Here is a 12,875-nt window from a genome sequence, read left to right as displayed (position 1 = left end):
TCACCTAGAGTAATAAGAAAAACGTAATCTTCTACTTCCAACTTTCCTTTTATCCGATTTTGGAGCACGGATAATAAAATGCCGCATATGAGGATCATCATAATAATAATCGTCAATTCTTCTTTTCTTTGGTACCTTTTTATGAAAACGTCTTCCGAAGGGAGTAAACTAATATAAAAATGAATAATAAAAAACATACATAATATATTTATTTTGTGATTATAAAATATTGGGAAAATTAGAATAGCAAATTAATATATTTTGAATTTTACTGAGAATTTCAATTTACTTTATAATACATGTAAATAATGGATGTTATTCCCACTATCAATGTAAATGCGATACCAACGCGCAATATATTGTTATTGAATATATTAGATTTTTTATCTAAAAGTACTGAAATGGGAATATTATATAACGTAATTATAGCTTTTGTTTTTCCAGGTTGGTATGTATCCAACTTCAATCCAATAGTTCCTGTGTGACGTACACTTGGTTCCCTGCATATTCCTGATGAGTCTTTTAAATATCCAGGTTCTGAACAGTTTGTTTGTTTTCCAGTTATTTCAGCTTCTTGTCTGGTTGAAGATTTTGAGGGGGATAATAAATGGTTATTCCCCGCATGAGATTTTGTAGATTCCTCCATTAATCCATTCAAATGTCCATGAGGTGATCTTGATGAATCTGGCGGAGATGAATTATGTTGTTTCGGTAAATATTCTGTTGAATTGGGGGTCTCACTTTCTGAATGGCTATCTCCAGGTGTTCCATTTCGTACAGTGGCATGTTGAACACGATAGAATGTATCATAATAAGGTGATGTTCGACTATATATAGCTTTTGGAGATACCGCAAACATATTACATTTCTGTTTTCCACCTTCAGGTGTTTTAATGCTAGGGCTATCACCTATAATATCTGTACATCTACTATAATAAAATGAACTTGAAATATCTATTTGGGAAACCCCGGAATCCATAGGATAACCGGATTTCGTAGTTTTTTCTAATTTTTTTAATATATCGCATTTCTCATTCCCGTTAGAATTTAATGAATGTAATAGCGTATTAGGATCAAACTCTGTATTACATTTAAAATAATCACAGTTACCCCAGAATGAATCAGCACAGCATTTCTTATCGTTTTTATGCTCTATATAGAGTTTTTTAATAACATTAAGGTATTTTTTATATTCACTGAATGTAATCTTATCACAAATATCATATGTTTTAATGCTGTCATAATTTTGAAAATAATCAAATAAATATTTTTCATCTACTTTCTTATTTAATTCTTCTATAGTGTTACCTTGAATTGGAGATAGGCAGTTATATAAGCGATATTGATTGTAAATTTTACTTTTAACTTCTAAGAATTTAATAAGATTTTCTGATTTACTATTTTGTGAACTTTCTAAAATTTTTTTTATTTTATAATATATCCAATATGTATAATGTGCACAATACTTATATCCCCCTTTATCTATCATTACTGATAAATTTTCTGCATTTCTTGCAATTTGATTACAAAGTTCATAACTACCTGTTGGATAATTATCTTTTTCAGTGTTGAATACGTTACAAAATGTATTATTTTGGTCTCCATTGTAGTTTCTGTTGAATTTATCATATATACTACCTGATGGTGATCCTGCTAAAATTTTATTCTGGATATTAAGAAGAATATATAAATTATATATATATAAATTTTACTTTTGAAGAAAAAAAAATTATTTACATTTGAGTAAATTAAATTATGTATTTTATAAAATAAAAAAAAGTACCAAATTTTCTTCACTTAATTCTTCCATTTTATTTGGGATACATTAAAAAGAAATATCATTATTTTTCATATTCTATTAAGTAAATACAAAAAATAAAAACAAAAAAATTTATTCTTATATATGTATAAATATTGTGGAAATTAGATATGTGCTTGTAACTAATAGATGTTTGTTAATTATAATTTAGTATTAAAAATTCGTAGTATTATTAATTAAAAAAAAAATAAAAATTTTTAATTTTTAAAGATTAGGTAGAAAAATAAGAATGATGTGTTAAAATAATTTGAAATACTTATTCACAAATTATTATTTTACGAGACATTAATTTATGCAAGTAAAAGATTATTTTATTAATATGTTAAATAATATAATAATTTATTTTTATACTTTTTTTAATGTGCATAAATTATAATTTATATGAAATATGTATTTATACATTTTATTTATTTAATATAATTTTTATATACAAAATTTCTACATAATTATATTTTCTTTATTGAGAATAATCATTTGGATTTTATGTACAGAACTGCGTTAATACGAATATTTTATAGAAACTATTTTTAGCATTATTGTATTTATACATTTTTTTATCAAAATTAAAAAAAAATATATATTTATAAACTTTTATTAATATAAATTTATCATTATTAATTTTGAATGGGACTCTTAAAATATTAATGGATTTAATTTGGAACCAAAATTTATATGTGAAAGCTTTTACCAATTATGATTGCTCTATTTAAAAAATTCATTTCCATTTTATATATAAGTATGGTTCCCCCGTTTTTCTACCTTTTAAAGGATATCATTCTTATATTTTGTTTTATTTTTCATTTAATTATTTATTATAATTAAAATAATATGACTTTTGCAATACATTTTAATTCATTTTTTATAAAGATACATTACCATGTCGTAAAAGCTTTTGAATATTATTAATAAAATTCACTAAAGTAAATGTTGATATTGGTAGTAACAATGTTTGTTTACTAGTGTAAATTTAATTAATAATACAAAGGACTTATTATACGTTTCTAAGATCATGAATAAATGTTATATAAAATAACATTATGAGTAATAAGTTATATTTAACAATTGAGAAAAAGAGTAAATTTATTAATTTAAGTTTGTAAGCTCACCCTTTTATTATATAATTATTTTCTCATAATAAATATTATGCATTCTAATACAAAAATAAATTTCATTATATCAATATTGACATTATACTAAAAAAAATAAAATATCAAAAAAAAATATTATCACACTAATTATTCATTAGAAAAATAATTTTTTTATTAGGATACCTTAAAAATTTTATTTAATTTTTATTTTATTATATCCCGAATATTGTTAGGATAAAATATTTAGTTGTTTATTAATTAAATTAATAAGAATAATATATAATAATTCCATAATGTATAAAACACAATAATATTAGTTCTCCATGATTTAATATATTCCATTTCAAAACATATGTTTAAAAAAATATATGATTAACTGCATAACAATTCTTTTATTCGTGTACATTATATATTATTGTAGTTTTAATGAATTATTAGAGTAAAAATAAATGACAAAATAATGGATATAAATGAAATGAGCTGCATAAAAGGAGCCATTTTAATTATTTTTTGAATATATATATAAATGATGAAAATTTATGTTTATACTATATATATGACTTGTAATTATTATCATTTTATTTTGAGTAAAAATTTCAAATATATTTTTCTATGTGAGGTAATATAAATATAAGCTTTATATTCTTATCTTAACCTTTTTAAAATAGTGCGTTTTTATATATTTTACAATAATATTATATAAAATAAATTAAAACACAGACTAATCATATATATGTATGTATGCGAATGATTTTTTTGTGAAGAATATATATTCCATTTTTATAATGTAATAAACAAAAAATTAAAATTCTACGTTTTCAAAATAACCATATAAAGAGAACAATATATAATTTTTTTAATTTTGTAATAAATGGGATTTTTCATATTTAATAATTATAAATAAAATACTATTTTTTTTTTTTTTTATCATATGGAATTTATAAATCATTTATTTCATTTTAAAGGATGTAACATTTTTTATTATTTTAAATTTTATATATCTAATACACATTATTAACATAAAATTCATAAATTAAATTATAAATTATTATAATTGTTAATAGTAAATAAATATAATAATATATAATGTATATATTTGAACTTTTGGATCCAGTTATTCACGGTAATGTGAATTAAATTATGTAATTATATATCTAGAAACAATATTTTAAAAGTGAAATTGGATAATTTGAAGAATATATTAATATAAATTGAGGATTATAGAATTGTAGTTTAAATATAATTTGTATTGCTATAAAATATTAAAAGAAATGCTTTATATTTTTATAAAAATAAAATTTAAAAGATAATCAATTTTTATATTGAATGATGTTTTATTATGGGTATTAGATTACAAATGTTCAATTTATTTTTCTCAGCTTTAAGAATATTAATTTTATGTTGTTATATAATTATAGTAATAATCCAGAAGTTATCATTTAGGAATAATTCACTCTAATAAATATTTATTCTCTTATTATAATACATATAATGTATTTATATATTATGTGATATTATAATATATATATTTTTATGTTAATAATAATAATCATTCAATAAAGTTGGTATTCTTATCAAAAGAATGGGTACTGGAGATGCTGATTTGGTAAATTTTCCATATTTAATGAAATTATTATTAATTATTTCTGTTAATATATTGTATTTCATTATATATGGCATAATTATTTTACAAATAAAATTTTTAGTAAACATATAATTCATTTCTTTTTATTTTCAGGAATATATATTAAAAGTTTTATCTGAAAATGGAAAATTTGATAAATTACAAGATAGTGTTAATGCAAATGAATTAAGTAATTATTGCAAACAAAAAGATTCTTCAAACAGCAATTGTACAAAAGTAAAATCCGTTTGTGAGGCGATTATAAAAAAATTAAAAGCGTTTGAAAAAGATAATTGTATACAAAGTAATCACGATGACTTTTGTTCTTATTTTACTTACTGGACATATGACAAAATAAGGGAAACATTTACAACAGAATGCAACAATAATTTTGAGAAATGTGATACCTGCAATATTAATAACATAGTTATTAATGCATATAATAAAATAATAGGTAAAAGTTGCATATTTTATTTTGTTGGTAATTTTGAAGATTGGAAAGAAGAAAAGTATTTGTACTATTATTTTAAAAAACGTGATCATTTTAAAAACAAAAAAAATTCTGCTAGTGAAGAAAAACAAAAGTATATTTAATTTCTTGAATATATAAAAACTATATACGAAAAACATATAAATAAATGTTGTATATATTATTTAAAGGAAAAAAATCACAATAATGACTGTCCAGAATATTTTAATTGTGAAAAAAAAAATAACCCGTATGATCTCTTGAATGAATTAAAAAATGGGCATGCTATACCAAGTGGATATTGGGAAGAGCTAATTAAAGACTTAACTATTGACAGAGATGTTATAATGAAAAGTGAAGATTTAATAAATTATTTGCGTACAAAATTATTGGAAGATCCTTTTTACAAAGCAATAACATTTGGATTTGTTGTTGTAGGTGTACTTTTCACTGTATTTTTATTTTATAAAGTAAATAAAAATTTCATTTCAGAATATATATATGTTACACATTTTTATATAATTAATCTTCATTAGAATAAAAAAATTACGAAATTAAAATCTTTTGTTTCTTATACTTTTATTTTTATGTTAGATTACTTACGGTAGAAAAAATAAAAATAAGGATAATTTTTTGGATCCAGATGGGAACCTGGGCAGATTATATCAAGAAAAACACAGAAAAACAAATTGGGATGATAATAAAATTCGTTTATCTTATTATGCTGTGTGAAATAATATGTTCTATTTTCACATGAGTTATAAAATGTTTTGGGGAAGCAGTATTGAGTTACATATAAATCATTTTCTGGAAGTAATACAATTTAGTAAAAGAAAAAATTGAATATGTTAGTAGCATAGAAATTGAAATTGTTTATTTGAACATTACAACCTTATTTATATTAATATATTTGTTTTGCTATATTTATGTACCTATATTAAAAAAATAGAACATTCTTAATTGATATAATAGTGAAATATATTTTTATTTTTGACGATTAATTCTTATTTTAATGTATCGTAAAATATAAATATATGATAGTTATATATTTTAATTTTCTCCATTAATATAGTGATTAGGGTTTAGCATAATGTACTTATAAACGCACATACTCGAAATGGTAAAAATTACAATACCTTATAAATTTTTGAATAACATATTTATATATGTTTATTTATTAATTTTAAAATTGTGTATCATTAAAGATTATTTTTAATGCATAATAATCTTATAAAGGAAATTTAAAAAAGTGTATAAAGATTTATCATAAACGAGAAAATTATTAAAATGATACATTAATTACATATTAAAAAAATATTAACATATCTTTTTTTTTAAGCTGCAATAAGGAATATAAATTATATTGATGAGATGAGAAAAGGATAAAGATTTCAATTTTGAATTTTTTGGGATAAAAGATAAATGCACATGGTTATAACATTTTTTATTATTATTTAATTGAAGTACGTTAGAATCTTTTCATTCAAACTCTTTATTTTGAATAATGAAGAATAAATAAATAAATATGTAATATTTATTATTTTAAGGTATATTGATGATCCAGTATTAAATTAATTAAACAGTAAAAAATTGAAAAAAAAAAATTTTTAAATGTAAAGATCTAAGTGAATTGAGAACCATATATTAGAACGATTGAAATAGAAATTTATTAATTCAGAATGAAAAGTAAAATGAATATGAAAATAACATATTTTTATATGATTAGCTTTAAATTCAAAATTAATTTTTTTGGTATTTTTGCTTATTATATAGGGTTACACTTTTATACATAATTAATAAATAAAAAGAGGTTATTTTATGCAAGTTGAATACATAATAATATCTTTGAAAAAAAAGAAAAAGAAAAGTAATAAACGTAGAAATAGAAAAAGGATTACTTATTAATTAGGCGTATGAAACAATTAAAATCATGAGTATTTTTCGTTCAACATGTATGAAGCATAATAATAAATATTAGACAAAGTTCTTTTTTTTCCTAATGTAACATTTTTAAATGTTTATATTGTTCACCCTATTCGCTTTGAATTGTTTGTACCTTCCGTAGAAATGATTTTAAAATAAAATTATTCACATGATTCATACATTCAAATGGTACACAATATGTCATTCAACTTTTAATTCAATGTAAAATTATATATTTTCTGTCTATATATTTATTCATTTATAGTTTAGTATATTGTTTAATCTTTATATATATACAGTACGTCAGATACATGTTTTAGATAACAATGTGGAAGATCAGTTGACATAATAGAATTATATTATGAAACGTACATTTTTAGTTTTATTATTAGATTACGAGTATTATTCATTAGTAAGTTTTTTATCTTGCTTAGTTTGTGTGTCCAAAGCAAATTAACCATTAGTTATAAGTTGTAATGGAAAAGTTACATTTTCATTTATACATATTTATTAATTTAATTGGATTGTTGTTTACATAAGTATTTAGTTAACATTTAATATTTTCTTGGCCTTTTTTTTTTATAGTAATTATTGTTATGTGGAAAACTGAGGTATAATTTTTTCATGAATATTCATTTTGAGAACTACATAACATTACCAATAATAGAAAGAATAATATGATACGTGAAATGTACATATATAACTGTATTAATTTTATTCCGCATTAATATTGTATATTTTTGTAAATTATATAGAAAAAAATGAATTTAGACAAAAATACTTAACAAAATAAATAAAATATAAAAAAACATCTGAGTAGAATAATATAAAACGCAAAAAAGACAATACTTTGTGTTCATATAAATATATGTACTTAATAAACGAAGTGTATGTAATGTTTTTTTTTTAAAATATAAAAGAAGTAATCCTAAGTTTTATTCTTTTTTCCGAAATCAAATTAAATCTTTTGAAAAAATTAAATTATTCAAATGTACACTATTTCTATATTAATCTTTATATCTAACTAAAACACTTTATTGTATATTTTGATGTTTTTCTCAACAAAATTATTCTAATTAACATATAAAATACATGTATACAAGGTCAGTACGTAAAGTAACATAATGAGGATAATTATAAAACCTAATAAAGTTTAATCTTTAAAAATTAACATATATATATTGAAATACAAATAATAGAATAAACATAAATACCATAAAAAACGGAACAATATAATTTGTAATAATAAAACTTTTAACAAATAACTAAAATAATCGTATTTAAACGATTTTTTTTAGATGTATAAATAAAAAAAAAATAAAATAAAAAAATGTATTTTTCTTATAGAAGTAATGAAATAATTATTATATATATAAACGTAAAATATATAGATGAACTATTTAAAATATGTAGTATACGAGTAACAGTTGGCGCATTTTTTTAGATAAAAACTGAAAAGAATATAATTTATGTATAAAATATATTATGGAAACATTATGTACTCAATGCAAAAATTTTCATAGGAATGATTATAAGTGTATTCAGTTCAAAGTTTTAAAAGAATCATTCTTTAGTATAAATCTAAGGTCATTTCAGAAATTTTTTTATATTAATATGAATTGTTATATCTTAACTTATTTGACTTATTATCTTTTATTGTTACATAAGGATATAAAGATAATAACGATAAAATGTAAAATGTAAACATTAAAATAATAGCTGGATACAAAGGTTTGGAGATAAGTTTAGCTGGAACATAATTTTTTGCCAAGAATGTATTAATAGACTTACGCGTATTTTTAGCGTATTCCTTAGATGTATCTTCTATGTTTATGTTCATATCATGTAAAACATCTGGTAGTGTTCGTATCTGTTTGTCACTATTTGTACCTAATTTCTTTAAAAAACTGCAATTTGAGGATGATTCATCTTCTTCAGTTGACACATATTCTTCCTTTTGATGCATTTTTTTTAAATTATCAAGATCTGTTTTATAATAATTATAATCGTCCAATAATATGTATTGCTACTGAAATTAGCATTTGAATCCTACTTTTGAAGGCGATTCAAAGCCTTCAAAATATGTTAAAGTTGGTCCGTATAATAATCTCCTTATTGTTACAACTTATGTATTACCTAAGTAGATTTTCTTAATAGATAATTTTCATAAGGTATTTTTCTAAAAATTATGGTAAATATTTAAGAAAATATAAAGGTTTCCACATAAATAAAATATTAGTTTTAAAATAAAAATGTAATATTACACAAGTATAACAATTATTGTATATAATAATTATGCAAACTCATAGGAATACTGGCATATCCATATTAGAAGGGTAAATGAAAAAATTTTAATGATGAAGAAAAATTTATTTATTTGTTCCATCATGTTAACTTTATTTTGAAGTAACAAATCTTTTGCGATAATAATAATATTAGAATTATTATTTTTTAGGAATGATTCTATAGAAGATATGAAATAATTTGTTTGTTTTGTTACCCATTTAAAATTTGAAACCATTTAGCTATCATTAGTTATTGATAATTGTGGCATGTATTATAATTTAAAAAGTGAAAGAATAAATTAAGTAAAAATATTTTAGTCAAATTTCTATGTAATTATATTATTAATTAATTTGTCATAAATAGATTAAGACTTTAAAAGACAGATAATTATTATATAATAATTACAACTAGAGATTCTATAAATAATTTACTTCAAAAAAATTATTTATTATGTGCACATATCATTGAAGAGAATCCCTAAATTATTTATTTATGCCTAATAAAATTTAGTAAAATTACATAACAAATATACATAAAATAACCTTTCAAAAATTATAATTCTAAATTTCTTTATTACGATTAAAATAATGAAAAATATATGGAAAGAGTCTAAATTATTGCACGATAAAATTTGTATTAAAGAATTTGAAATAAAAATAATTAGAACAACATTAAACTTATTTAGTAACATTAATAATAATTTAATAGGAATTAATACGCATGAGGTATATAAAATGTTAACATAATTATATATTTCAAGTACAAAATTTTAATAGATCCTTAATAATAAAATATATATTATACGAAGTTTTATTATTATATTACATAATAAATTATAGTTTTGTATTTTTAGGTAACACACAATTCTACTAATGTCCCCTCGCAATTTATTGGCTTTGGTATTAATAAAATAATTTTAATAATGCAATATATGAAATAATATTAAAAATAAATCGCTGAATATTAATTTTATTTTTTTAATTCTGGAGATAAAAACAAGAAAATATAATAAAAAAAAAAAAAAAATAATAATAATTTTATAAATATTAAAGATGTTGTGAAGTTTTATATAAGCTTAATTAAATTAAGCTTTTACAATTCTCCAAAATGAAAATTTTAGCTATATTAAATTCTTTAATAAAAAAATACTTTCAAGTATACAGAGAAATGGTTTCATTAATATAAAGCTATGAAAACAAGATTATTCTTAACTAAAAAATTCATCGTCTTTACATATAATAATGAAATGGTAAATAAAATTATGTGCATAATTTTTACAACATATTATTAAATTGTTATTATTTTTTATATTTCCTTAAATTTACAATGATATAGCTTATTTAAACAAATATATAAACATATTACAGGTTTATCAAATATTTCTGCTGTGCAATATATATATAATGAAAATATTAATGTTTGTTCTTTACAGTTAATATATTTATATTGAACCATATATTACTATTAATTACTATTTTTAGTTACCTTCATTTATAAATATATACATATTCAAGTTTGCAAAAAAAATATTATTTTTCAAAAACAATAAAATTTTTTAGTATGTAAAAACATTTTTTGTAAGATTTTACAACAGAAAATTATTAACCATTTAAAATATATTTATAATATTAACTATAACTGTGTATAATATTTATTGGGTGTTTTTACATTCCAATAATTTAAAAAGAGAACCTTTCCTTAAATTTTAATTTACAGTTTCTTGATCTAGCTCTTGTGTTATAAATAGTTAATGATGATGAAACGTAGTTTAAGAAAAAAAAGTTGTTCATGAATTTTATATATAAATTATGAATTAATGTGTTAAATCTAAAAAAAATTAATTTAAATTGATGATAATTTTTAACCGTAATGCGTTTTGAACATAATTATAAATAAGAAATTAATAAATATTAGAACAAACATAGATATGATAAACATTTATTTAGAGGGCAACTTTAAAAAAAGAAAGAAAAATACATGTATTTTTATATACAAGAAAATTATTAATAATTTATATTATATATAGCATTACTTATAGAATGCTGAGGTAAATATATACACAAAGATTCATTCATAATATTTTATTTGATGTAATACGAATGCAATGAAAAGTTACTATATGAACAAATATCTAATAACAGAAAGTTTGGTATTTCTTGACCAATGTTTTTGAGTACATTTCTAATCAATTATATTAATTATCATATATAGGAAATATAAATAAACTTCGTAATATATGAACGAGCTATGTTTATGAGGAATATATTATAGAAATAATAAAATCTCTATTATAGATTATAGTAATTTGTAAAATATATATATATATATATAAAAAAAAAGGTATATTGTACTAAATAGAAGAAACTAATGCTAAGGGAAAGTTAAAATAATAATAATAATATTGTGCTATAGTTTTCCATTATGAATGTTATATGTTAATTTGTTCTAAAAATCTTTTTATAAAAATCTCAGAGAAATTACATTTTGGTTTTATCTAATTTTTCGTTTAATGAAAATATGTAATTTAAAGAAGTTTAAATTATTTTTTCTTTCTTCGAACATAATTATATTTTATAAAATAAAATAAACCTATGCAAACATAAAAAAGTTAGTAACTTATTCTGAATATTTTGAAACTTTTTTGTCGAAAAAAAATAAGAAATTTTCATATATCCGTAACATATTCTTTATTCTTGAATGTTTTATCAATTTTCATATTATAGAAACATAATGAATAATATAATATAGATGAATAAATGTTCAATAGTTTTATTGTTTTTTATGAGTAAAAAGGTTATTATGTATATATATTTATAAATATTTAATTATCCATGTTAAAGCTATAATCATTTTTATAATGATCCTTTACAAATAAATTAATAACTGTAATTATATTTTCCAAATACACAGGAATATTTTAATCATTCATTTTAGATGTCACAAATAGATATTGGGAACAGCATATAATTGATATTATGCTACATAAGGAAGATATACAGAGAAGACATAACTGTATCAATCTATATAAATTTTTACAAATGTAAACTATATAAAGTTTGGAATTTAATGTTATTCATTAAATATATTCTAACTTTGGATAATAAAATTATATGTGATACGCATATTATTATTGTACATCTTATTAATGAAATAAAAATATATTATCAAAGAATGTAATGATTATTTTTTTCCATGGTACATTAAAAATGTGCATATTATTAAATGTACTAAAAAAAAATTCCTCTTATGATAAAATATAACATTATATAGTTATAAAATTTCCTCGATAAATTGCATAAAGGAAATTTAGGCAAATTAAATATTTAAGAAAAACAGAAAATAATTAGCATATAATATTATATAATTAAAGGAATGCTTGTGATAGTATAATAATGTTCTCTCTAATATTATTATTATAGGAATCTGGTTTTCAGTATTATATATTAACATAACATATATATATATAAGAAATTAATATACTTTTTAGTATAATGAGCTATAAATTTAACATATCTTATAGTTTTACTGAAAAATTAGTTATGGTTTCAAGCAAAAAATGTTGCTTAAAACTTCCAAAATTGACATTCTGATGATTAATAGGTAAAAATCAATTATAATTAATATGAATATATTAAAAACTCCCTATTTTTATAGAAAAAATGATTA

The 12,875-nt window shown here is 19.9% G+C and overlaps 2 protein-coding genes and 1 pseudogene across 2 annotated transcripts, besides 1 other annotated feature; 1 reads left to right on the top strand and 2 right to left on the bottom strand.

Annotated features, from left to right (window-relative positions):
- On the bottom strand, positions 1 to 1,810 carry PmUG01_14014400 (PIR protein; the record flags this gene model as incomplete). The annotated part of the gene is made up of 3 exons (XM_029007692.1): positions 1 to 168; positions 290 to 1,666; positions 1,784 to 1,810. 3 exons carry the CDS (start codon positions 1,808 to 1,810, stop codon positions 1 to 3), a joined length of 1,572 nt encoding a protein of 523 aa, XP_028864055.1.
- Positions 1,811 to 4,489: 2,679 nt separating this feature from the next.
- Positions 4,490 to 5,732, top strand: PmUG01_14014300 (annotated as a pseudogene).
- Positions 4,490 to 5,732: a sequence feature (PIR protein, pseudogene).
- A 2,800-nt stretch (positions 5,733 to 8,532) lies between these two features.
- On the bottom strand, positions 8,533 to 8,889 carry PmUG01_14014200 (uncharacterized protein; the record flags this gene model as incomplete). The annotated part of the gene is made up of 1 exon (XM_029007691.1): positions 8,533 to 8,889. The coding sequence occupies one exon, from the start codon at positions 8,887 to 8,889 to the stop codon at positions 8,533 to 8,535; it is 357 nt and encodes a 118-aa protein (XP_028864054.1).
- Between the last annotated feature and the right edge of the window lie 3,986 nt (positions 8,890 to 12,875).

This window comes from Plasmodium malariae (genome assembly GCF_900090045.1).
Source record: "Plasmodium malariae genome assembly, chromosome: 14".
NCBI classification, from domain to species: Eukaryota; Apicomplexa; class Aconoidasida; order Haemosporida; family Plasmodiidae; genus Plasmodium; species Plasmodium malariae.
The sequence above is the reverse complement of the archived record's forward strand: the minus strand, read 5'-3'. Positions and strand labels throughout refer to the sequence as shown.